At 46.9% G+C, this 27379-nt stretch overlaps 1 protein-coding gene across 4 annotated transcripts in view; it reads right to left on the bottom strand.

Moving 5' to 3' along the window:
* Positions 1-27379, bottom strand: part of Polr3A (RNA polymerase III subunit A) — a 342849-nt gene that overhangs the window by 10212 nt on the left and 305258 nt on the right. For all 4 annotated transcript variants that reach the window (XM_068379133.1, XM_068379131.1, XM_068379132.1 and 1 more), the window contains exons 19-20: positions 20093-20244; positions 17451-17619 (exon numbers count right to left, since the gene is read on the bottom strand). In XM_068379133.1, the coding sequence (XP_068235234.1) occupies positions 17451-17619; positions 20093-20244 (321 nt within the window). The remainder of the gene's footprint in view (positions 1-17450; positions 17620-20092; positions 20245-27379) is intronic.

Below are 27379 nucleotides of genomic sequence, written 5' to 3'. Positions count from 1 at the left end.
GAGCATTGGCCCTAGCTCTGGCACTCTTCAGCCCCCGAGACCAGGGCAGAGCTGCACTGGTCTTAGGGGCCTTCCGAACGTCAAACACTTCATCCAGAATCGTGTCTTTGCCTTCACGAGGGGGGATGACTGGATCCGTAAGACTGTTAAGTTGCCTTATCAGGCTTAGGACCTGCCAGAAGGCATGTTCGGACTCTTGCTGTTCTCCTCCCTGTGGGCTGGCAGCTAAGTCTCCTGCCCCAGGAATCTCTTCCTGGGGTGATACGTGGACATTCCCCTGGGTAGTCGTGGGTTCCTGTCGAATCCTTGCAGAGGATTTAGGGATGGTCTTGGAATCCTTGGGTTCCCTCCTAGGAGGGATACAGGATCCCAACAACGAGGTTTGAGGGGCCCCTTCCTCACGAGACGATTCTCCTGCCTGAAGCGAAGTCTCCCCCCCTGGTGCCGAGGGGAAGACTACCGGCCCACTGGACTCACCTGAGGACGGAAAGGCCTCGTCCACGGGAGAAGGAGAGAGTACTCGTGCAGGAGAGGGGACCCTCGAGACCGACCTCTTAGGAACCAACTTCGCCCTGGGGGAAGTCACCACGAAGTCCACTCCTCTCTTTCTCTTCAGCGTAGGAGAGACAGCCGCTGGTTTGTTACCCTGGCCGGCGAGTGCTGGTTTCATAACCCTCACTAACGCCCGTGCCAGCGGACCAAACCAAGTCTGCTGCTCAAAGGACACAGAGTCCGAAATCCTCGCTAAGGTGAAAGGGATCGGGCGATCCTTTGGAGTGGACACGACGGTACCTGCCTGAAAAGAAGGTGGGGAAGAATGCTGTAATGACCTGTCCTCGTCCTGCAATACCAACCTGTGCTTGGATGGAGGTGATCCCGAGTGCCATCTAGGAGCACGCGTCCCTGCTACTACCACCGGCTGTGGAATTCGCCGCGAACTATGGTCGCGCGAGGGTGAACGGTCGCGCAAAGGCGAATGGTTGCGCGGGTGATCGCGCGGGCGCACAGGCGAGCGGTCGCGCGGGCACACAGGCGAGTGGTCGCGCGGGCGCGCAGGCGAGTGGGCGTGAGGGTGGGCAGGTAAATGAACACGTGTCCGAAGCGACGAACGCAAGCGATGGCGCGACGGCGAGGGATCGTGCTGCCGCGTAGGTGAAGAAGATCGCTGGCGATAATGACCACGTGATGGTAAGCGATGGCGAGCAGCATGTGTAGGTGAATGATCGCGCGCAAGAGGGCGGTCGTTCAGGGTTGCGCGATGAGGAGCAGCATGCGTAAGCGGGCGATCGTGCAGGGTTGTGCGATGGCGAGCAGCATGCGCAGGTGAATGATCGCGTGAAAGGGTGCGATGGTGATCAGCATCCGCAGGAGGGCGATCGTTCAGGGTTGTGCGATGAGGAGCAGCATGCGTAAGCGGGCGATCGTGCAGGGTTGTGCGATGGCGAGCAGCATGCGCAGGTGAATGACCGCGTGAAAGGGTGCGATGGTGATCAGCATCCGTAGGAAGGCGATCGTTCAGGGTTGTGCGATGAGGAGCAGCATGCGTAAGCGGGCGATCGTGCAGGGTTGTGCGATGGCGAGCAGCATGCGCAGGTGAATGATCGCGAGAAAGGGTGCGATGGTGATCAGCATCCGCAGGAAGGCGATCGTTCAGGGTAGTGCGATGAGGAGCAGCATCCGTAAGCGGGCGATCATGCAGGTTCGTGCGATGGCGGGCAGCAGGTGATCGCTGGCGAGCTGGTGATCGCTGGCGAGCTGGTGATCGCTGGCGAGCAGAAGGTCGACGCGTGTCCTGTGAGAGGATAGGTTCACGAGCAGGAACGGGAAGATCGCTGGCGCGTTGGCGAACATGTGTTTCTGACACACACGCAGCACGATGTTGCGTAGCCACAGGACCAGGTGGATGGTGAGCAGGGAGTTCAGCAGGAACTAAAGGGTGGTCAGAGACCGCAGGGCGATGGTCCTCAAATGAGCGCTGACGCTCGGAAGAGAGCTGACGAGCAGGAGAGCGCTGGCGAGGGGGGGCGAACCTCAGGAGAGAGCCGACGAGCAGGAGATCGCTGGCGAGCAGGAGAGCGCTTGTGCGCTGGCCCTGCTCGCGTAAGGGAAGAATCCCTTAGCCCCGAAGGGACCGTTGCCCGTCGGGTGACAAGTTCTCCAGAAGGCGAAGATCCGGCAGGAGATGGTGAGCGGTCTGCAGAGAGGTTCAAGGAGGGCGGAGCAGTCGGTTGAGGCTGACGAGGAGAGTCCCCCCCGGAGGACGAAGACCCAAAAAGGCACCTCTTAGTCCCCCTGTAAGGGGAAGGGAGGCCCTTGTGGCGTAGAGGGCGGTGAGCCTTACGGCGGAGGCGGCCTCGGGGGAGATCGTCGGGACCATCGGTCCTCCGAAGGGGAGTCTCCTTCAAAACACTTCCCTCAGAAGGAAGCTGGGCAGCAGTCGAGACCGAAGGACTCACTTCCCCCTTCGAAGGATGCACGGACGGAGGAGGAGAGCCTAGAGCACCATCACCAGCAACAGCACCTGCGTCGGAAGGCCCAGCCACGTCGGAGGCCTCTGTCACCACGACGTCGACAATAGACAGAGGGTCTACCTCCGCTACCACCGGCGACTGTTTAACAGCGGCCCCCAACGAGACAAGGTCAATAAGAGCGACCCTGGAGGGCAAGCCCTTAAGCCCCAGGGACGACCAAATCTGTAACAGATCATCACTGGATAAAGCATTATTATCAATAACCTCCCCCGGAGGAGGAGGGGGAACCGCCTCGCTATGGGAGGCGACGCCCTCTCCCCCCACCGAAGGTAGGGAAACAGAACAAGGGCCTGCGCTCCCACTCGGACGACTCTCCTTAGGAGGCGGACGAGGGGGAGCTTCGGAGGAGGTTTGGGCGGCGGAAGAAGAGTCCCGAGAACCTTCCTCCTTCAAGGCTAACCCCGGAGGAGAACGGTCTCTCTTGGACTTCTTCTTACGCCGACGGCCAAACCTCTCCCACTGGGAGGCAGACCACTCCCTGCACTCACGGCACATGTTATCCTGGTCGCACCGTCGGCCCCGACATTGAGGGCAGAGGGTGTGAGGATCCGTAATCACGTCCGACATGAAAGTCCCACAAGGACGGCCGGCAACTCCAGGGCATGTCCGCATATTAAATAAAAGAAAATAACTGAAGGTCAACTTCCAACCAATCACACAAGCTGAAAAGAAAAAGAAGAAAATTAAAGGCTGTCACGAAGGCGATGAACAGACACGTCTGATCACCGCCGAGCCAAAAGTGAAGTGAAGCAAGTCACCGGTGTGTGGAGGGGGGAGGGGTAGCAAGCTACCCTTCCCCACCCCCCGCTAACTAGCGCGGGGGTAATTAACCCTCGTTGAAAACTATTGGCTCGTCATTTCAGCTGCGCTAAAAGTAAACCCTTTGTAAATAGCGTGGTTTGTATTTCGGTTACGGAACAAAGTAACATTAAAATAAATATTTCCTATATAAACTATAAAAACTTTAACAAAACAAGAGGAAGAGAAATAAGATAGAATAGTATGCCGGAGTGTACCTTCAAGCAAGAGACTCCTAACACAAGTCCGTGGAAGACCATGGTACAGAAACTATGGCACTACCAAAGACTAGAGAACAATGGTTTGATTATGGAGTGTCATTCTCCTAGAAGAGCTGCTTACCATAACTAAAGAGTCTCTTCTACCTTTACTAAGAGGAAAGTAGCCACTGGACAATTAAAGAGCAGCATTTAACCAACTGAGCAAAGAAGATTGTTCAGTAATCGGAGTTGTCAGGTGTAAGAGGACAGAGGAGAATATGTAAAGAATAGGCCAGACTATTCAGTACATGTGTAGGCAAAGGGAAAATGAACCATACCCAGAGAGAAGGATCCAATATAATACAGTACTGTCTGGCCAGTCAAAGGACCCCATAACTCTCTAGCGGTAGTATCTCATATGGCAAAATACAATAATTTGAAAAAAGGTAGGAGATCTCTTCTCTTTTATTTTACGAGTATGAGTAAAATGAATGGCTTTGGTCTACTGAGGAGAGAATACGAATCCCCTAGAATTAGCCAATGCAAAAGCAGCATTTATAGTAATTTGAAGTTTTTGGCATGCTTATAGTGCCAATGACCCACTAAAATAAATAGAAAATTCAACTACAAATAGTGATCCTTGTATGCCAGAATGTAGGTAACTTGTGAGACTATTGATGGCAACAGCAAATTAAGTCACAGTTGCTGCCTTGGAGACACCACCTTCTTGAAAGTAGGGAGAAGATAGTTCTGACTCCTCTTACCTTAATAGCATGGTTTAATAAAAATTCTTCAATAATAGATTTCAATTTTGAAATCAACATTACCCCCTCCTCTAAATACTATTAGTCAGTACAAAGAGTAGGCATGTATATGAACATTAGGTGAGCATAGAAATAAGAAATTATATTATTGAAATTCTAACTATTTCTATGAATCTCCTCTGATGTTCATATTGCTGACTCTCAATGTTTTATCTTAAAAAGTCAATCTACAGTAACCCATGTACACTTTTTATTATCTCTTTCCTTGAAAAAATTACTACCTATCATCAGCTTTTGTTCAAAACATATATCTACCAGTTTCTCGCCACTCTAATTATCACCTGGTACACCATACTTCCCAATGACACCTACCTATCCAGCACCCACTCTCGCATTTAAGTCACCCATCACAACTTCATAATTCCTTCCCTCCGGTCCTTCTACACACCTAGTAAATTCATTCCAGAATTGATTTCACTCTTCTTCCCCTTTCTCACAATATGGATATGCACTAACAAAAGCCCAACATTTATTTACATAGCCAAATTAATGAAAAAATACTTGAAGTCCAGAGTAAAACTATTAGTATATTGGGTCCATAAAAATATGATAGATTCTATATAGGCACAAAATAAGTTGATTAGATAGCCCATTATGTGAATACCTAACCATGACTAATACTGAATGGGTGCTATGAGATTTGGGACATAGGACATAGTACATGAACCAAAATATTCTTTGGACAAAATGCTGCCAATCTAGTTATCAAATAACTGAATGTTCAATAAAAAAAATTTATTCCTGATTGTATACATGCTATGTTACTTCTGTTTAAAAAAAAGGGGAATTTTGATTAAGGTAGAACTAATTTTGGGGAGGTGCTCTTTGGTCCCCGGACTTTCCTATTGAATGCTAGAACGGAATCCAATACAGCATAAATACCAAAGATATAGTCCCCCTGCTCTAGGGTCAGTATATCAACATTACAGCATCGACTCTGTATAAGGGAGACCTTGCAAATTTAGGATAATTTGAACTTGCCATAGCTCCTCAGTAGCTTTAAATTGTCTGTTATGCATAACGTCATGGACAGTGTCCCAGAAAGGAAACATCAGTCCTTGGTACATTTTGAAAATTCGGCCCTAATTGCGATTCTTGCAGGATTCATCCTAGATAATTGCGTATCCTAAGGGTTAAGTACCTGTGATACCAGGAATGATGATGACACCAAGAGTAGAAAAGGCTTAATGAAATGGAGAGCAGTAAATAGTAGTGTTTGATTTTAAATCTCAAGATGAGACTACTGGCAAAATCTAACCAAGGTCTTTTGCGTTGTGGTGGCCGATGTGGTAACATCCCTGACTGGTGAACGCCAGACTAGGGTTCAAGTCCTGTTCAAACTCGTTAGTTTCTTTGGTCGCTACAATCTTACCATCCTTATGAGCTAAGGATAGGGGGTTAGGGAGAGCCTATAGGTCTATCTGCTGAGTCATCAGTAGCCATTACTTGGCCGTCCTTGGTCCTAGCTTGGGTGGAGAGGGGCTTGGACACTGATCATATGTATACATGGTTAGTCTCTAGGAACCTGTCCCTTGCCTCTGCCATTCATGAGCAGCCTTTAAACCTTTAAATAGGAGTAGGAGGAGGAGATGATAATACCAAGTGGATCTAGTGGAAAGCAATGTTTGGGGCATGACCCAGATATCATGAGTCCTGGGAAAGGCCCTAATAGATACTTCTCCCAAGGGTTTGTAGATCTCATAATGGTCTCTCACAGTCAGAGGCAACACGTACAACGGTATCCAACTTACTCAAGTTAGTGAGGGTCCTTTTCTTGCGATTGAGAATGAGAACTCATTCTCGTACTACACCAAATGCTCAACACAGGAGGCTGAACAATTTTATTACAAAACGCTCTTGAAACGTACTGCTTTACTTAGTACACACAGTCCTCCCCTGATCATCGGTGGCATACAAGTACATTGATTGGACCTTTTTATGAGGGAATTGTACAGTATTCGGTACGAGACCGACTATGGTTGCAAAACCGCGTCTATCAATGTCTGTTCCTAAAGGAGTATCTCTCGGTATGCAATTTTTCCCTGTCTCTCCCCTTTAAAAGTGAGAGATGGATCTTCCAGGAAGGAGAGAGAAGTTATTCTACCACCAGAGTGCATTTTTGTTTTTGTGAGAAAAGAACACAGGTAGCCAGTGTGTGAGCACTTATACCGCATACCAATATTTATTTTCATGGAAGGTGTATTCCGGGTACACATCTCTCCCCTTGTGAAACATTCTAATAAAGGTAAAATTATTGTTTCTAGCCTTAATATAAGGTTACCGGGACTCGGAAGAAGGTGAGCGTAGAATGGTTTGCGTAAACAGTTGAGGGCATGATCCTGTAGAAGAGAGCTCCAGGGACTGCGAGAACATGTGAGAGCACACTCTTGTAGAAGGGCGCTCCAAGAAGTGTTTGAACATGTGAGAGCATGCTCCTGTAGAAGAGAGCTCCAGGAAGTGTGTGAACATGTGAGGGTATGCTCCTGTAGGAGAGAACTCAAGGAAGTGTGTGAACATGTGAGGGCATGCTCCTGTAGAAGAGAGCTCCAGGAAGTGTGTGGTGAATATGTGAGGGCATGCTCCTGTAGAAGAGAGCTCCAGGGAGTGTGTGAACATGCAAGAGCACACTCCTGTAGAAGAGAGCTCCAGGAAGAGTGTGCATAAACATATGAGGGCACAATCCCATAGCAGCATACACAGGAGAGTACTGCAAACAAATGAGGAGCACAAGCACAGGTAAAGGCTTAAGAACAAATAAGGGCAGGGACACACTTCTGCAGGAGTGTGCCTGAACACCACACACATAGTAGTACTCTCGCGGGCACATGCACAGACACATATGAACAGGTAAGCACATTCTCTACTCTCGCGGGCACATGCACAGACACATATGAACAGGTAAGCACATTCTGTAAAAGTGCAGGAGCACACAGGTAATACTATCTCTCTCTTACAAGGAGAGATACGGTAGGAGTTGCATACTGTACTGTACAGTATACACAACTCCTATCAATCAGTCTTCTAAGAGTTTGTTCATAAAGGGGAAAATCCCAACCAGAAATGAGTGAAGAAACAGTTATGTGGTTTCCTGACAGATGATTGTGACACCAAGGAAAGAGATCCAAGAAACTCTATAGAGACACACAAGCAGGCGACATGTCTCTAGCAAGGGAATGGACAGCAACAGGAATGTTGTCAAACAGGAACAAGAAAAGGTATATCAGCAGGTTACACAGCCAACTGTCAGTCAACTACAATTACAGTATAAAGAAAACTGCAAAACCTTCCTTGTTCGTTAATATCCCTCACACTCAACGAACTGCTAACAATTATCAAAAAGAAATAAAAGATCAAAACAGCCAGTTGACAGCGCCCGGAGTACAAGTGTACGCTGGTGAAAAACAAGTGGCTACTCAGTGTGCTGGCAGGGGGGACAGGGCTTCCTCGCTACCTGCCAGTAACTACCGACGACTCGTTATAAATCTTAACAGCCAAGTTCCAGCTACGCTGAAAAAAATACTCCTGTTAAAGAATGAGTGTTTGTGTCCGTGTCAGAGCAAAGACATTATTCTGCAACACATACCGTATGCTAACTACAGTACTAAGCCCAATTATATTAACAACGAAGTATTGAAAGTTAAAAGAAATTCTTAATAACTTATGGAAGATACGTCATATTTTCACAGCCAATCCGAGGTTAGGGAGCTATGCCCTATGACCCTCCTAGGAAATGTCTTGCTCACAGCTTGATTTAAGGGCAAAGTCCTTAGCTCTTAAGAGAAACAGAATTTAACCACTGTATGGTGAGCAATGAAATCTCCATCAAAAACAAAAGTTGTATCTTAGCCATAATTGTAAGAAGAAAATCAAAAATAGAATTGTTCATGTCGAACAAAAGTAGTTGTTATGCCTGTCACAAACTTTTATTACCTGAATCTCATATCATACCAGGAATTATGTGAAGCAGGGTACTTGGTCCTAATATACACCACCATTCCCCTTGTCATAGGAATGGCATTTCATTTCATAATTATTGGCTTCTTAAAACGGGTATTAAGGAGCTCAGATGATTGCCTTATTTAAGAAAGCAAAGTTTCTGAGCATAAAAGAATATCGTACTGTCTGGACACAATTGTAAGGTCTTGAATATTGGCATGTAGATCACGAATATTACAATACAGTAGACAACACTGGCAAAGTCTGGGACATCCTGATCCTGGATTTTGCTCAATGTCTCGAGACACGATAAGAATTAAAATCAATAAAAAGTCATCATACCTAAAAACTAACTTGAGAATAATGATGATAAAAACAATATGTACAGAAATATATATAATGTGATTGATACAACCAACAGAGTCAAGATAAAAAGTCGACACACTATGCAAGGGTAAGTACCCTCCAGGATAGTCACTTTAACTGAAGGATGGTTTTGAAAATGAACACCTGTAAGTAAGATAAAGTAATAGATAAGGTAAAGACCTCTTGATAAACCACCAGGCATCCATGGCCCTTCTATTAAGCCTGCCCAACACATCATTTCAAAGAAAACAAGAGGAAGAGAATACAGAAAAAATAGTGTGCCTGGGTGTACTCTCAAGCAAGAGAACTCTACCACAACACAGTAGAGGACCATGGGACAGAGGCTAAGGCACTACCCAAAACTATAAAACAATGGTTTGGTGTTTGAGTGTCCTTCTCCTAGCAGAGCTGTATACCATACCTAGAATCTCTTCTACCCTTACCAAGAAGAAAGTAGCCCCTGAACAATTAGTGCAGTAGTTAATCCCTTGAATGAAGAATAATTGTTTGGTATCCTCAGTGTTGTCAGGTATATGGAGATTGGAGGAGAATGTGGAAAGAATAGGCCAGACTATTCGGTGTACTTGTAAGCAAAGGAAAAATGAGCCATAACCAGACAGAGGGCTCCAATGTACAGTAGTACTTTCTGGCCATTCAAAGGACCCAATAACTCTCAAGCAGTAGTATATCAATGGGTGGCTGGTGCCTTGTCCAACCTACTACCTATAACTGTTAATCCTGTGAACACATCCTCCCCCCCCCCAAATACCATTCTCAAGAAAAATATAAATAAATATCAAACTAGCCAATGTTAGGGGACGAGTATACTTGCATAGATTCAAAGTACAATTTCAGTGTTTAATAGTATATTTACAAGTTCAATAAACCAAAAGAAAAAATTCAACATCTTTAGAGTATAGGGTTTCCTATTATCCACAAAATTACTTTCTTGCAGGAGGGGCTTGAATGTGATACCCATGGATAAAAAGGGCCAACTGTATATACAATAACTCTCAAAATAATCTCAAAAGTCAGAAGACTGTCACAAAAATAAAGATACAACAATCTGAAAGACTGAAACCTGGGGCAATTCTGGTGATATTTGGGAGAATGTCTATTATCAAATCCAAACAAACTAGAGGTTTTCCAACTAGCTATGATCAAAATTAGCAAATATCAAAAATTTTAAATAATTTTAATTTTTCCTAACATACTTACCGAGAACTACTTTCTTTAGGAGATCACTGGTTATCTCTTTCTGCTGACCAGAGATTTGAGTAGTTACCCCCCCGCTCCGCGCCCTAAGTAGCTTTACCCACGGCATCCAGGAATGTGCCCCGAGGGTAGGATTAAGGTACAGTAGGTCGCTTGCTAGCTGGGTCACCCTCCTCATTAAGTTCTATTGAATTAGCATCATGCTAGTAAGGGAAGAAGGCGCTCGGGGAAGGAAGGGAGGGCCATTATCCGAAAGTAGTTCTCGGTAAGTATGTTAGGAAAAATAAAAATTATTTAAAATTTTTGATTTGTTCCAACACGAATACTTACCTTGAACTACTTTCTTTGGGAGACTTACACTTTAGGAGGCGGGAGTGCTAATCTGACCCACTGACCCGGCCGTGGAGGCCAACAGGCCTCTGTATAACGGGACCTACCAGAGAGCGGAAGCGAGGGTAACTACACAACAAAAATTCACGTTAGTGTCTAGGAACTCACCTTTTGAAAACTTCTTTTGACGTTCCTTCTCGACGAGTAGTCGTGAAGAATGTGTTATTTTCTGGGAACAGACGGTACTCCCCGAAGAGGCAAGTAAGCAACTGGGTAGGAGGTAGGAAAACCGCACTTGTGCCTACCGGTCGCTAGTCTTGAATGCGCCTGGGGTTTACCGTTACACCGCTTGGAGGGCGGAGATGACTGTTCCAATGGAGTACCCGTCCAAGGATTTTCTTGAGTAGTCCTTGAGGTAGTGGGCAGTAAAGGTTGACTGGCTCGACCAAGTACCTGCTCGCAGAATTTGCCCTACTGCCACGTTTTTCTCAAAGGCTAAGGAGGTGCTCAGGCCCCTGATGTCATGAGGTCTGGGCATGGGCGTCAACAGGTGGGGGACAGGGGGGACAAGTCCCCCCCACTTTTCAAAGTGGGGGGGACATAGTATCATTTGTCCCCCCCACATTTTTAGTATTCACTATGGGGATTATACCAATGTAATATTCAGCTAAGGGATGAAACTTGAAATTATCGTCAGTACTGTTGACTGGGACACATAAGCCAGAAATTATCACTAAGTATCCAGAACTCAATGAATCTCTGAATCAGCAACTTGATTTCTTCCACAACCAGTTTAAGGGGTCAACAGTTGAAGATTATAGAAAGATCTTCGCAGATATGGTACCAGAAGTTCGCCGAATGTTTCCTCAGGTAGAAGCATTGTTACGCCTTTTAATTGTCTCCCCAGCAAGTTCCTGAACAGCTGAGAGGTCATTCAGTGCTCTCAGATGATTGAAGACATGGTTACGTAGCAGTATGAGTCAGCAACGCCTTAACCACCTCATGATTTGCCATGTACATCGTGACCGTCTAGCTACCTTAAGTCCACAGGCGATTGCTGAGGAGTTCATCCGAGCAGAAGACAAACGAAGGACCATTTTTGGTAGATTCTGACTAACAGAATTGCTAGGATTGACACAGGCTATTTTTCGTCTTAATACTTTAAATGATATGATAATCTTATTTGAATGAAACAACATGAGTCTTGCTTTCATATAATGTGAATTAATCATTTAATAAACCATGCATGTTGATTTAATCAGACTTTATTAAAATTTTCAAGTAATATAATAGTGTTTATATCTTAATCATTACAAAGGGTCTAAGGTAATACTTCATGCTCAAAGCTTTAATGTCATCATGTTTGGCCAATGAATTTAAGAAATATTAAAATTATTTTGTATAACTTGACAGACAGATACAAAATTAAAAGGCTTATAACAAGATTTCAGGCAGGATACAGGTCTTATAACAAGATTTCAGGCAGTATACAGGTCTTGTATTTTGCTGAAATATGTTGCTCGCCAGCCTCGCCTGTCAATGTCCCCCCCACATTTTAGAAGCCAGTGATGCCCTTGGGTCTGGGAGTGCCTGGCACTGTTATGCCAGCTTCCTTGTAGGATCTGGCGATAACCTGTCTCAACCAGAAGGAGATGGTGTTTTTGGAAACTTGTTTCTTATTAATACCTGTGGAAATGAAGAGGCTCTTGATATCCGGTCGGAGATGCGCTGTCCTTTCCAGGTATTTTCTAATTGTTCGCACTGGGCACAATTTTAAGTCTTCTGCATTACCTGTCTTAGGGATGGCAGGAATTGAGAAACCTTCAAACCTCGGGTCCCAGACTGCTGGGTTCTTGGCCACAAAAGAAGGTACGAATTTGAAGGATACTTCTTTCCACCCCTTTGAGTGAGAGACGTCGTATGACAAACCATGGATCTCTCCCACTCTCTTAGCGGGTGCCAAGGCCAGCAAGAAGACGGCCTTGAGGGAAAGATCTTTGTCCATGATATCTTTCAAGGGCTCAAAGGGAGGACGACACAGCATCTTCAGGACCAAGGCTAAGTCCCATTGGGGCACCCTCCTCGCCTGAGGGGGGCAAGACTGCTCGAAGCTTTTGACAAGCATCGCTATGTGTCTCGAGGCCCCCAGGTCGATGCCCTTCAGGAGGAAGACTTGGCCTAAGGCAGCCCGAACTCCTTTTATGGCTGGGATTGACATCCCTACTTTGTCCCTGAGAAACACCAGAAACTCTGCTATGTCTGGGACAGAGGCCTTAAGAGGTCTAATGTGCCTCTCAGTGCACCACTTTGTGAAGGAGGCCCATTTTGCCTGGTATATCGCGACTGACGACTTTCTCAGGTATAGCGACATTCTCTTAGCCGTGGAGGGAGAATAACCTTCCTTCTTCAGGAGCCGCTGGATAGTCTCCAGGCGTGAAGACGAAGGGAGAGTGGGTTGTCGTGGAGCTTGAGAAAGTGAGGCTGGTGCAGAAGGTCTGACCTGGCGGGTAGAGGCCACGGCGGGTGACTCGTTAGGTCTTTTAGGTCTGCGAACCACTCCCTCTCCTGCCACCAGGGCGCTACCAAAGTCATCTTTAGGTTTTGGGCGGCCCTTACTCTGTTGAGCACCTGCCTTATCAACGTGAAGGGGGAAAAAGCGTAAACATCCAGATTGTCCCACTTGTGCTGAAAAGCGTTTTCCAGGGCTGCTTTCGGGTCTGGCACAGGGGAGCAATAGACTGGGAGTTGGGCGTTGAGTTTCGTTGCAAAGAGGTCCATCACCGGGGAACCCCAACGCTGAATGATGAGCCTGGCTACTTCCGGGAGGAGGGACCACTCTGTCCCTACTATCTGGCCCATTCTGCTGAGGCCGTCGGCCAGAACGTTTTTCTTCCCGGGAATGAACCTTGCTAATAACACCACATGATTTTTCTCTGCCCAATTCAGAATCTCTATGGTGAGATCGCACAACTCCCTCGATTTCAAGCCCCCCTGCTTCTTTATGTATGCTACTACCGTGGCGTTGTCGCACATCAACACCACGGTGTTTCCTTTTAGCAGACTTGCGAAGTGTAAGCATGCCTTCTGGACTGCTTTCAACTCCAGAACATTGATGTGGAGTTGCTTTTCCCCTTCCAACCAGGTACCTCGTGCCGTCCCGTCGAGGAGGTGGGCTCCCCAGCCTTGGTTGGAGGCGTCTGTGAACAGGAGTAATTCTGGAGGGCTGGTCCCGAAAGGCATCCCCTTGAGGGAGTTCGACTGGCAGTACCACCATTCCAGGGAGGGTCTTGTGTCTGGAAGGACTCGAATTAGCACTTGTTGTGAGTGTGTCTGGCACCAGAGGCTCTTGAGATTCCATTGAATGGATCCGAGCTTCATCCTCCCTTGTGGAACTAGTTTCTCCAACGAGACCAGGTGGCCTATCAGCCTCTGCCAGTCTTTCGCTCTCCTTGGTTGTTGCGATAGGAAGGGCTTGATGATGTGCCTGAGGTTCTTGATCCTGTCCTTCAAAGGGAAAACTTTCCCTTGCATGGTGTCCAATGTCATCCCCAAGTAGTTCATTCTGTTGGATGGGGATAGATTTGACTTCTTTGGGTTGATGACAATACCCAGATCTCTGCAAAACTGAAGGAGACTTCTCCCTTGTTCTTCCAAGAGGACCTTTGAGGCGGAAAGGAGCAACCAGTCGTCCAGGTATCTGATAAGGCGGATGCCACGTTAGTGAGCCCACACTGATACAGTCGTGAAGACTCTCGTGAACACCTGGGGCGCTGTTGACAGACCGAAGCAAAGAGTCCTGAATTGCAGGATCTGGGAACCCCATTTCACCCGGAGGAACTTCCGACTCGATGGGTGGATCGGAATTTGGAAGTATGCGTCCTTGAGGTCGACGGTCATCATAAAATCCTTCTCCCTCAAGGACAGCAGGACTGACTTTGGAGTGTGCATCTTGAAGTCCGTTTTCTTGACGAACTTGTTGAGAGCCGACAGATCTATAACCGGTCTCCACCCCCCCGTCGCTTTCTCTACCAGGAACAGGCGACTGTAGAAACCAGGTCCTGGGAGAGGAACTTCTTCCATGGCGCCCTTCTCTAACATGGAGGACACCTCCTCTTGAAGGGCGGTCCTCTTTACCGGATCTTTGGGCGCTAGCCATTCCGTCCGGTTGGCCGGAATAAGAGGGGGTGGATTCGCCAGGACCGGGAGTCTGTAGCCCTCCTTTAGGACGAACACTGTCCAAGGCTCTGCTCCTTGCGCCTTTCATGCTTGCCAATGTAGTCTGAGGCATCCCCCAACCAGAGGTTTGGGCGGGGATAGGGGGCCTCCCACTCTACCTTCTTCTAGAGTAGCGGCCTGATCTGCCTCTCCTAGAAGCAGAGTAACCCGACCTGAAGGAGCTTGAGGGCGCTGTAGCTCCTCTGCGGGAGGGTTGCGGAGTTGAGGACCAGGAGGAAGAGGGGGCCTCTCTCCTCGTAGTGCTAGAAGAGGCTTGGGGCGTCGCGGCGCTGTCCGAGACGGACCTCTTGTATGGAGGTCTCCTTGAAGCTGCCGGTCTGGTAACGTTGGCCTCCTTCTTCTTCGAGACCTTTTCCATCAAGGGCTCTAACTTTTTCATAGGAAAAAGAGACTCTCCCCACAGGGGGAGGCTGCGAATTGCTCGCGCCTCCCTGTCCGGTACTTTTCGAGACACTTTGGTGAGAACAGTGTCTCTCTTACGGAGAACCCAGTTGGCTGTAAGGGCGAGAGACTGATACGTCAGGAATTTGAGGGTTTTACTGTACCCCCGGAGGTAATGAGGTCCCTCATCAGGCTTTGCTGGTCAGGGTCTTCAGGGTCGTAGGAGGCTTGCACACCCACCAACGTAGACGCCCACCAGTCTAGCCAAGAGGAGACGTTAATCAAGTCTCGCGACGTCTCCTCCATCATGGAGGCCTCTGCAGGTGAGAAACAGACTGGGGCCGAAGAGGCTCTGTCGTCAGAAACGCCTTGGCTCAGAATGTCCATGGCCGTCTCCACTTTACAAGGGCCTGGGCGACGACCTTCGGGCACATAGACCTTCCCTTAGTTCTTGAGGCCCTGGAGTAATTTAGAGGCACTCTGGGTCTTGGGAGCCTCGGCATTGCCGGCCACCACTTTGTCTATAAACTCTTGCCCTAGAACTAGGTCTCGGGCCAGAGGGAGTGCCAGGGACGACTTAGGCTGGGAGGGAGTCTGCATAATTCTCAGGAGACTCGACCTCCAGGAATCTCCATCTGTCGCTGCAAGTTCCGCTATTCCGTGGTGCCTTCTGATCAGGCTAACCACTCTCCTATAGGTGGAGTCTTCCGTCGGGGAGCCCTCTCCTCCATCAGCCGAGGCCTCGGCCTGGGGCGGGGGAGTCGGTTTACCGGGCACGCCGACCGGACGCCTGGCCCTCGTGGCCAGGGGCGCCGTCCTGCCGAGGTACTGGACCTCATCTGCAGGTAAGACCGCACCAGGGGCTCGGGATAGTGTAGGCACTGCTGGATCAGCGGGGACTCTCGTACGCCCGAAGGCTCTGGGTGCTGAGGGCGCGGTTCCCGGGGGCTGACCCGACAGCGGGAACCGTTCCTTCCGACCTGAAGGCCGCACCAGCTGGGCTGGTTCGGCCTGGCTGCCTGGTAAGAAGCGTGTTTCCCCCCGCTGGGCGGGGTGAACCGGAGGCCTCGAGGACTTATGCTTAATAGAGAGGTCTTTCCTGCGAGCCAGGTCGCGAGGGTCAAGGCAGTGCTTAGAGGGCGGCCGCCTTGGGGACCGCTTGCTGGACTGGTGGTCCGGGGAACGAAGCACCTTCGATTCCCGCGACGAAACGTAGATCCAGGCGCCCCCAGGAGATACACTTCTCCTATACTTACGGCTCGGGGAGCGGGATTGTTTCCTGCTGTAACGAGAGCGCGACCTTGACCTGGAACGCTCGGTCCTGGACCGCTCCCTTCGACGGCGGTGTTTCACCTTGACCTCTTCCTCTGATGAGGAATAGATGTCCAACGAGCCAGACGACACTGCGTTCACCACGTGTCGGCTGGAAGCGGGGACTGCGGGGGACTTCTTCGGTCGTTGAATGCCAGAGGTCGAGGGCTGGAGGAAGTCATCGGGAACTTCCGTGGGAAGGGTTGGGAACGACTCAAACCGTTCCATGTCCGTGAGCCAGGGATCCAGGGCTACATCCATCCTCAGGGGAGACCTACCCGGCGTCTTCGGGAGCCTCCAACCGTAGGCATCGTGACCTGCAGGTTGGACTTTACTCTGGTTATCTCCCCCTAAAGAGGAGCCAGAAGCACAAGCCCACGAGGGCGGCGGCGACACTGAGACTGCGTTACTACCCCACACGGGATCATTGGAGGAAGCGTGCCCCCCGAGCACAAGGGCCGACTCTCCGGAAGCACTACTGGGTCCTTCACTAGCCCTAGAGGGGCCTGCTACTGGCCCTACACTAACACTGGGCTCCTGGGATAGGACGCCTTGCTCATCCAATACACTAGACTTACCTCGTCCCCTACTTTGTGTAGGGGACGGCGAAACCGAGACCCCGTCGGAACGCTCACTGGGTGACGGTATCGGCGAGGAAACACTAACTTTCCTGGGGGAACGTTTTGCTGATTTTCTCTTCTTAGTAACATAACGTACCCACTGTATATCGCTCCAGTCCACGCACTCGGGGCACGTGTCTGCTGACGAGCAAGCTTTACCCCTACAGGAGGAACAAAGGGAGTGAGGATCCACTTCGGGCTTGGAGACGAACGCTCCACACGATTTCCCGGCTCTAGGCCCAGGGCAACGGCGAACCTGCTCCATAACGCATACAACGCACGACACAAGCACTTAAGGAAATGAATTAAACACTGGGTAAGCACACGGTTGAAAAGTGAACGCACAGGAACACTTGGGAAAGTACACTGGAAAAAACGCAAGTTGCCACGCTGGTAACACGTGGGGCACAGGACGCACACAAAGGATCGACAGAGATACGAGAGCGAGAGATGTTAACCTCTCACGACCAGAGAACTTAATGAGGAGGGTGACCCAGCTAGCAAGCGACCTACCTTAATCCTACCCTCGGGGCACATTCCTGGATGCCGGGGGTAAAGCTACTTAGGGCGCGGAGCGGGGGTGTAACTACTCAAAACTCTGGTCGGCAGAGAGAGATAACTAGTGATCTCCTAAAGAAAGTAGTTCGAGGTAAGTATTCGTGTTGGAACAAACTTAGTTTACACAGCAGAATTTAAACTTACCGATGCCAGCATAAGAACTGACTCCTTCATCTTAGAAAGTCCATGTCGTGTGATGCCTAAAACCTGACCTCTGCAAGTCATCAAATCTGCTAATAACATTACATGACGATGATCAACGCTCAGTCCATGGTTCTCCATCGTTGCTGTTATCTCCTTGATAACTGTGGCCCTATAAAGAAAATTACTTTTATGAAAATGTATTCAGTAAGCAAACTAAGTGTACATGATAAGTGAATACAGTAATTAGAATATCTAAAATGCATTAGTTTCTTTTTTTTTATAAATAAAACCTAATTGTTTCTTTTCCTGTATTGCTCAGTTATGGCAAATAAACTGGTTACATTATTGAGAAGTTATTAGGTACACTGTGAAGAACTTAGATAATGAGGAGAAATTACGTACTTAAGCAAGAATCTGCATTGTCAAGTCATACCGATAGTCTTGATTCTTATTAACAGATATTTGTACGATTCGGAGAAGATGAAAGGAAAACATTCCCAATACTGTATATATAAGGTATGAGTTATAAAGTCTCTTACTTTTAATTTTGAAAAATAGCTAAAAGGAGAAAAAATTAAACATTATATTCTTGATCTTGGTATATTTAAAAATGCAAAATAATATAGGTTTAAATGATTACCTCAAATGACAAATATTTCTATTTGCTGTAAAAAAAAATATTTTCATAAAGTAAAGCAGACAAGATAATTTTTAATATTCAAAATTAGGAAAAATTCTTTCCAATAATACAGTATATTGTTTATGATTATTTATGCCAATTACTTCATATTAAGACAAAAGATAAATTACTAGAAAAAATACTATAATTGTGACATGCAATGGGCCTGTAATACAGTACATTACTTCTTTATGAAGTCTTTAAAATATTTTTTTTATCCTCAAAGGAGAAAAAAGGTAAAAATTAATAGCTTAAGTTAGGCCCCCCCCCAAAAAAAATATATATATATATATTATTTGTTGTATAAGAATACTCCCAACAATAGATACAGCATAGGGTACGGCACTCAATGCAGATGTCCTGTCAAGTGGAGATGCATGTTTAGTTTTAAATGAGAACTTTGAAACTAAGTAGCAAATGAATATTTACTGTCATAAAATAAAGACCAGAGCATGTTGTATTACACTGAATATATAAAAACTCTTTCAGCTGACACCATGCGTGGTAATTTCTGCATATTACTTTGATTTCAGGGTAATTATAGGTAGTTAAAAATTATGTCCAGAGAGTATTGAGTAAAAAGGGTGATTAGGCTGGCAGTAGTTGAGGGAAAAATGAAGTCTCCCTGGGACCAACAAAATTGGGATGGTCTAGTGGAGATGTTAGTTTTCAAAGATGCAGTAGAAAGGGGTTGTAAAATCAAAATAAATAATAAAACTAAGCCTTTTATCCCTACGAGCTAGAGCTCAGAACTGGTTTACCTAGAAGAAAAATAGTCTTAAGCACAGTATACCAAGAGCCCAATGTAGATGCAGTGCACAAGCTGAGTAGAGATGCACATATCCACTGGGCCATGTGCTCTGTCTCCATAGGGCCCTCTATAGAAATGAATTATTCATATCAAATTTACCGTATTTCCCGTGCCATAAGATGCTACAAGTGGTAAAAGACTCCCTTAAATTAGCAAAGCAGTTTTTGGAAAAAAAGAAATTGAGGATTTTACAAGCTATCCTAGCAGCAAAGCAGTCCCTAGTCAGTGTGATTTTTGTTTGGCACAGTAAATATTCATATTTTAGTTGTATTATGAAATATTTAAGATAATATTAATTGATTGTATGCTGGTTATCCTAATTTTATTACACTTTCATTATAGAAACCTCCAAAACTAACGTCACGTTTAGTGTTTGGTGTTTCAAGTGTTGTTGTTTACATGAACGCGGTGTCGCCAAATGTTCTTGATGAGCTTTTGGTAAAGAAGTAAAATTCCAGTAATATTTCCCAAATTTCTTCCTTCTTTTATATAGGGGCAATCTATGTTAGTTGAAAATTTGCATCTGTGAGGCCATGTTCATAATACAGATGCACTGAATTTATCTCTTAATAACTCAGAGAATATTAATGATAATCCCATTCCAATTGAAACATATGAAAATAAAATACCAGTAATTTGTTAATAAATAAAGACACAACTTTAAAAGATATGGAAAATCAAGAGATCATAAGCAGTGAAAGAAAAAAATCTATGTGAAATTAATCTCCATTGAGTCCCTCGCCCTGTATGTGTAAAGTTCTTGCACCATATCAAACTGATAATTTTCCCTTCCAAATATATATTAGTGTTATTTAAACTAAATATATAATGTATTTTAAAAGGTACAGAAAACAGTAAGTCTTGGTTTGGTGGTTCTTGACTAGGAAGCTTGACTTCCTTAGGGGTTTTTATGTACCCCCTATAAAAACAGTCATGTGCCTTGTGTAATACTGCAGTGTATAAGGTAGGCATAGTAGTATCTATTTTAATCCTCCCATCATTCCATTTTTGCACTTTACAAATGCTCACTTTTGAATATACCCATATAACTTGACTGATGAGCCCTATAAAAATATAAAAATATGACTTTGTGATCTTAAACTTCTTCAGTGTAATCACATATTCTAATTATATTCAAGAATATATTCTTACCTGGCTGCTTCAATTCCAAGACATGAGAATACCTCATATGTGTTGTTAGATGTGCACCGTGTACCTTCAACTCCATACGTTGCTATGACTTCCTGAAGGTTATCTCCTTCCACCAACAGTTCGTAACGAGAACCTCCCCCAGAACTGTCAATCTGGATATTAAGAATACTCTAAGAAATGTGTTCTTATGGTATTAAGAAAACTGTTAATAACATAAATGTTTTTTCACATATTTGACTAACTTAAGTATAGCTTCATCCTTGACACCATTCAGAGAACACCCTTGCGCAGCCCATGTAACTAAGAGGGGCTGGTAGGAGGAAATTCATGAAGTAAATACCAGATATGTATGTAAAAACTGTGGTAGTTTTGTTATAAAAACTGGTTTGTTTCATCACAAACCCATCACATATGTATTTGTCAAAATTAAAATATATGAGAAGACAAACTTCTGAAGACCTCAAATGGGGGACTAGAATGAAGGGCCTGATTGAGTGCCCATGGGCTTGAGACTATGAGAGACCCCAAAGCTCTAAATGACAGGATGGCATAGCAGTAAGGGTGAAAAGTCAGTACATATTGTAAGATAAAGAGGTTTTCTAATGTAGCTCATACAGTAACCAAAGGATAACAAATATGTCACTAAATAGGAGTTTTGACGAAGGAAAACAATGTTTAAAAGTAATTTGTATTTTTCCTAGCTATACAAATCTAAGTTCTTTAGTAAGGTTAGATTCTGGCAAAAGCTGTTAACGGCAATGAAGAATTATTGAGGTTCTGACAACTGCCACAAAGTATCCACTGGTGGACCAGGTCTACAGGGACGCTTCGACCCCTTCACTCAACATTCCTGAACGTGCCCTTCATACTCTCCTGGAAATATGTATGAAGAAGGCCCCTTTCACCACCCATCATGAGCACATGTATATACAAAAGGATGGTGTGGCGATGGGCTCTCTAAGCATCCTTTTTGCCAACTTTTACATGGGAGTTGTTGATGAGCGAATTTTTTCACGTGTAGATTGCCCCAAAAATATACATCCACTACATCGACGATACATTTGTAAGAGCCCCCTCTTCTGACCACGTAGATCAACTCCGTCGGACCTTTGAGGAGTGCAGCTCCCTTAGATTTACGCTGGAGCATCATGACAACAGCCACCTTCCCTTCTTGGACATCCTGATCTCGACTGCTGAGCATGGTTTCAACACTACCGTCTGCAAGATACCCCCGAACTTAAACCTCTGGTTGGATGGTGGAGGTGAATGTCCCATTAAGTACAAGACCTCTACCAACTAAGCATACAGTACATTCGTTGAGCCCAACAGCGAGAGCAGTATTTCCAAAGTCAATCTGTCTACAAGGGCTTTATGCACAAGCAATCCCAGAAAGACGAGAAGGCTATGGAGATTATAAGGAGCAGTGTCATGGCCACACAAGCAGAAAACGAAATCTACTTGATAATTTAGTATCAAACAATGAGGACTAGATCCCTCGTTATGAAGAATAACCCTGCCCTTCTTATGCAGGGCATTCTGAAGAAGTCGAATGTTGTCTATTCCTACTAATGCTCAGTCCGTTATATTAAAATGATGGAGATAAAACTTACTAAACGTTTGTCCTGCCATGTTCAGCAGGATGTTAAGATCCACCAACTTCTAGTGCACAACAAAAACATCAAAAGAGAAGACATCATTGGCAATACTGTACCACGATTATCAGCAACACCCCAGACAGACTGTTTTTTGGAATTGCAGAGTAGAACCTCAATACTTCACGAAATGTTCTTCCCCCGCTCCTGTCATATGAACACCAACTAATCCCTTTCCAACATTGACGAGCATGAGGATGATCAGCGTGCCTGTGGCTGAGACTTACCCAGCAAGCGCCGCCTCAGCCATTCAGGAAGTAGCTCGGCACTCGCTGGACCTTGGAGTTGAGTGGCAGAACTTTTTGCCCAACCTGAGCCCCACTCAAGGGATGTCTCTGCCAATGAGCGCCTGGCACTGAGTCCAGCCCCGCATTACTCAGACCCCGTCTATCTCCAACGTCTGTGAGTGTAGGAGCAGTCTTGCTGTGACGTATCCTTTCCCAGCAAGCGCCTCAGCTAATGAGGGTCCCCAACCTAAGAGGAAGACAACCAAAGGTGCCCTCTCGCCCTGCCAAACAACAACGGCAAATTCGTTTCTACATCCGAACATTTTCTACATCCGAAGTCAGTTGTGGAACGGATTAAATTCGTATGTAGAGGTACCACTGTACAAACAAACGCATTTATAAGGGTGACTCACCCATTAGGCTGGTGGATGCCCCTGTCAATCTGGGTTTTGGCATTATGCGGGGTACTCCTTATTGTGCAGGTTAGTGCGCAAATAAGACCCTAACGCCTCGCTAAACCTGCTAAGCATGGTCTGCGGCCTCCGCAAGCTGTGTGTGATGAAAAAATAGCAATGTGACTGTCAAGGGAAAAGTTATTCCGAGTCTGGTAGGAAATAATTGAGGAGACCAAATCATTCCCAATACCATCTCACCAGGATATGGGAACGCAACATTATTGGGACAATACTAGGTTACACAAGGGAGCAATGGTTTACCTGCAGAGGTTTCAGGTCAGCTTGTGCAGAGGACCAGGATGCTGGTTTCCCCAAAGGAGGGGAGGATGAAGAAAGGAAGAGAGCCAGACTTTCCCTTTCATTCACTCAGACTAAAACCCAGGTAACCAATGCCCTCAACCTTCTGCTAATTGTCCAATAAGGAGCTTGATATATTAAACCAACTGTTGTGCAGCCACCAAAGGACCGATAGAGAACATATTGAGGGGTCTGTGTGTCACGTCTTGCAGGTAGTGGGTGGTGAAAGCAGTTTGGCATTTTCACATGCCCTCTTGCAATAAATGCGTCACAGAATTTTTATGAATAGAACTTACCTGGCAGTTATATATATATAGCTATAGTCTCTGACGTCCAGCAGAATTTTTCAAAATTCGCGGCAACCGCCGTGTGGTGGTTGTGCGGTCAGGTGGTTAACACCCCTTACAGGGTGGTACGTGGAATCATTCTCGTTTTCTGTTCCTCAGATCATCTCTGCCAGTTGGACTGATAACATCGTTGGTCCGACATTGGAGTTTTTCGTTCGCTTTCCCTGTGTCGCTGTACTGGACTTCTTTTTTGGTGACGTACACTGATCTAGGGTTTTGGCAATTGCTTTTGTTATTATTCTTTAACTATTTGTTTGTTTACGATGACTGATAAACTTCATTTTCGTGTTTGTGTAAATGAGGTATGCAAGGTGAGGTTACCGAAAGTTTCGGTGGATCCTCACACTGTTTGTTTAAAGTGCAGGGGTTTTGAATGTGCGCTTGATAATAGGCGCAAGGAATGTGAGGTTTTGAGCGAGAAAGAATGGTTAAGTATGAAACGCTATGTGCGTAAGTTAGAGTTAGATAAAGCCAGGAGGGCTTCAAGATCTAAATCTAATTCTGCTAGTGAGCTTAGCTTAAATATTTCTTTTGATCCCTTAATTAATTCCTCTGTAGAAGTTGAACCTTCTCCTGAGGTAGTAGCTCCTTCCCCCTCTACAGGAACGGTATCTACAGATGACCCTCAGTACACCAGGATGGTGGCTAAGTTGAAGGCTACTAAAGACCAGCTTTCAGCCTTTAAAGGTAAGAGTGAGAGTGTGATTAGTGCTTGTGATAGTGCAGTGGAGGTGGCGACTGATCGAACCTGTCACTACCCTACGTCTAGACCTCTACCAAGCTCCCAGGACCAAGGGAGAAGGTACGTCGACGGCCGTAAGGGAGTGAGAGGTACGTATCCTCAGTCAGCCGTCGCCTCAAGCAGTCCTGTTGTGTTTTCCCAGGCTGCTCATGACCGCTACGGAAAAGGCGTGTCGGAAGTGATGGTGTCTTCCCCGAGCCCCGAGCCTAGACGCAAATGGCAGTATGAAGCTTCGAGACCGACCAAGAGGAGATAGAATCAAGCTGACCAGACTTGTTCTCGCTCTCCCTTATCGAGTAGCCCGGAACCTTTTCCTTCAGAGGATGACTGGGACGCCGTTCCAACGAAGAGGTCAAAGCCCAGAAATGGAGGGAAGGAAGATTCTCCTCTTCTTGTAAGTGACGAGAGACTATCGAGAGAACCTTCTCCTATGACCAGCGCTACTCGGCAGCCATCTCCTTCGGAAACGCAGGATCCAGCAGCAGTCACGAAATCTTTGATGGAAGTTATGCAGAAGCAGCTGTCTTCTCTGGTACAAGCTTTTAGCCGCCCTTCCTCCCAGTTGGGCAGGCGTAAGAACGACACTTTACCGATTAAGAGGGAACGGAGTGTCTCTCCCAGGGAACCGCGGCGCGATTTGTCAAGCGCACGGTACCGTGCTTCTTCTTCCTCAACACACCGCCAGGACGCTTCCATCTCTCGCTCGCGACGCCAGGACGCTTCCAGCCTGCCTCTCCAGGACGCATGCAGCTTTCGTCGCAAGGACGCTTCCAGCTCTCAGCGCCAGGACGCATCCTCCTCCCGCCTCGAGAACGCTTCTAGCGCGCGACGTCAGAACGCCTCCATCGCGCGGTGAAATGACGACTCCAGCGCGCGGCGCCAGGACGCACGCGCCCCTTGATGTCAGGACGCATTCAGCCCTAGCCAACAGGACGCATCCGACGATTTGCTTTTCCCGGACGCAGATGAGCAATTGGAAACTGATCGGCTTGTTAAAGCAACCTCAGACTTAGTTCCTGCAGCCCAAAGAGAGACTGAGTTGGAAGTAGGGCAAAATTCCCTTGACGAGGTGGTCAAGCTCAGACATAGACCACATTACCTTCGCCGAGTTAAGGGCATGTCTTCTGGAAGAGTCAACAATGCCAGAGAAGTCCCCCTGGGATGAGGCAGGCACTCCCAGGCCTAGACCTTCTCCAGTCTCGTACCACATGCCCGCCTTAGACGTCAAGGGAATTTTCCGAGCCTTCGAAGTCTTCAGTTTTTTGGACTGGTCTCTGGGTACGCTGGCCAGGAAAACAGAGCGGTTGGAAGATACAGAAGACGTTACTAGTATTATGGCCTGCATGGGCAAGGCTCTTAGGGATGGGTCAAATGAGTTGGCTTCCCTATTTTCAGCAGGAGTTTTAAAGAATAGGGCCCTTTTATGTTCCTTCACTTCTAGAGCAGTTACAGTTGCGCAAAAGGCCGAGCTCCTTTACGCCCTTCTATCGGAGCACCTTTTTCCTGAGTCCCTTGTCAAGGACATTACCCTTTCTCTAGCGCAACAGGCCATACACGACCTCCTGTCACGTTCTGCAAGGAAGCCTATACAAGCGGTTCCTTCGTCATTGAAGACAGAGGAGAGGAAGCTTCAGCAGCCCTTTCGAGGTACTGTAGAGCTCGACAAGAACAGACTTCAGGGGAAGAAGGCAGGAGACAGGCGGTAGAACGAATAGGGGTTCGTTCAGATCCCATCCCAGTAGATGAAGCTCAAGTCCTCCAGACAGCGGCAGGAGCAAGACTGTCACTTTTTTGGCAGGCTTGGAAGAAAAGAGGGGCGGATGTCTGGTCCCTCTCGGTCATCAAGGAGGGATACGAGATCCCCCTCTTGAAGAAGCCTCTGCTTTCAAGTTTGCCTCTATCCTTGGTGGCGCAGTACTCGGACGTCGGGAAACAAGAGGCTCTACTGGATCTGGTGAACCAGATGCTGGGGAAGGGAGCAATAGAGCCAGTTCTGAGACTATCTTCCCCAGGCTTCTACAATCGCCCGTTTCTGGTACCCAAGAGCTCAGGTGGATGGAGACCAGTGCTAGATATCAGCGCTCTAAACGTCTTTGTGGAAAAGACAAAATTTACCATGGAGAAAACTCAGTCGGTGCTGGCAGCGGTACGTCCAGGGGACTGGATGGTGTCTCTGGATTTACAGGACGCTTACTTTCACATCCCCATCCATCTGACTTCGAGGAAGTTCCTAAGATTTATGATCCAGGGCAAGTATTTCCAGTTCAAGGCTCTTTGCTTCGGCCTCAGCACTGCTCCTCAAGTCTTCACCAGGGTAATGGCGAATGTGGCAGGATGGCTTCACCAAGAGGGGCTAAGAGTATCTCTATATCTGGACGACTGGTTGATAAGATCCCGGTCAAAGGAGAAATGTCTGGAGGACCTATGCAAGACTTTTATGATGGCTCAGGAACTGGGTCTTGTCATCAACAAGGAGAAGTCCCAGACCGAACCGAGTCAGACAATTCTTTATTTGGGGATAGTTCTGGACTCAGTTTGTTTTCAGGCTTCTCCCTCCCAAGAAAGGCAGACCAGGTGCCTTGGGAAGGTTCAGGAATTCCTGGAAAGACAGAAGTGCTCAGCGAGGGATTGAATGAGTTTGCTGGGAACCCTCTCCTCGCTCGAACAGTTTGTCTCTCTGGGAAGACTGCACCTCAGACCTCTTCAATACTTCCTATCAAGGGTGTGGGACAGGAAGATTCAGGAGGACTCCTTTTCCTTCCTCATTCCAGCAGAAATCAAGAGTCATCTGATTTGGTGGCTGGATCCAGCTGTTTTAGGGGAAGGAATCTCCCTGTTCAGGAAGAACCCTGACCTAATGTTGTTCTCAAACACTTCGGAGTGAGGATGGGGAGCAACACTGGGAAGCAAGGAGGTCTCAGGCTCTTGGGGAAAGGAGCAAGCCGGGTGGCACATCAACAGGAAGGAGTTGATGGCCATTCTGTTAGGACTGAAGGCCTTCAGAGACTCCATGTCGGAGAGGATAGTGGAGGTCAATTCAAACAACACCACGGCTTTGGCTTACATCAGAAAGCAAGGGAAACTCACTCTCTGTCTGTTCGAAACAGCAAAAGAACTCCTCCTGTGGTTGAAGGAGAACAACGTAGAACTTCTAACAAGATTCGGGTAGGGACAGAAGAATGTAAAAGCAGACATGCTCAGCAGGAAATGGCAAGTTCTTCCCACGGAGTGGACCCGCAATCATCAGGTCTGTCAGAGTCTGTGGAAGTTATGGGGGAGGCCTTTAATAGACCTCTTCGCCTCCAACCAAAACAAAAGGATCCCCAACTACTGCTCCCTAGTCCCGGACGAGGAGGCAATAGCAGTAGACGCCTTCTTGATGGACTGGACGGGGATGGACACCTATGCGTTCCCCCCTTTCAAGATCATCAATCTGATAGGAAATTCGCTATCCTCGAATCAGGAAGAATGATCCCGGTAGCTCCATTCTGGCCAGCAAGAGAATGGTTCACAGAGGTGTTGGACATGTTAGTGGACTTTCCAAGAAGCCTTCCTCCAAGTCCAAAG

The sequence above is a fragment of the Palaemon carinicauda genome, chromosome 8 (genome assembly GCF_036898095.1).
Source record: "Palaemon carinicauda isolate YSFRI2023 chromosome 8, ASM3689809v2, whole genome shotgun sequence".
NCBI classification, from domain to species: Eukaryota; Metazoa; Arthropoda; class Malacostraca; order Decapoda; family Palaemonidae; genus Palaemon; species Palaemon carinicauda.
This window is presented reverse-complemented; position numbering and strand designations above follow the sequence as displayed.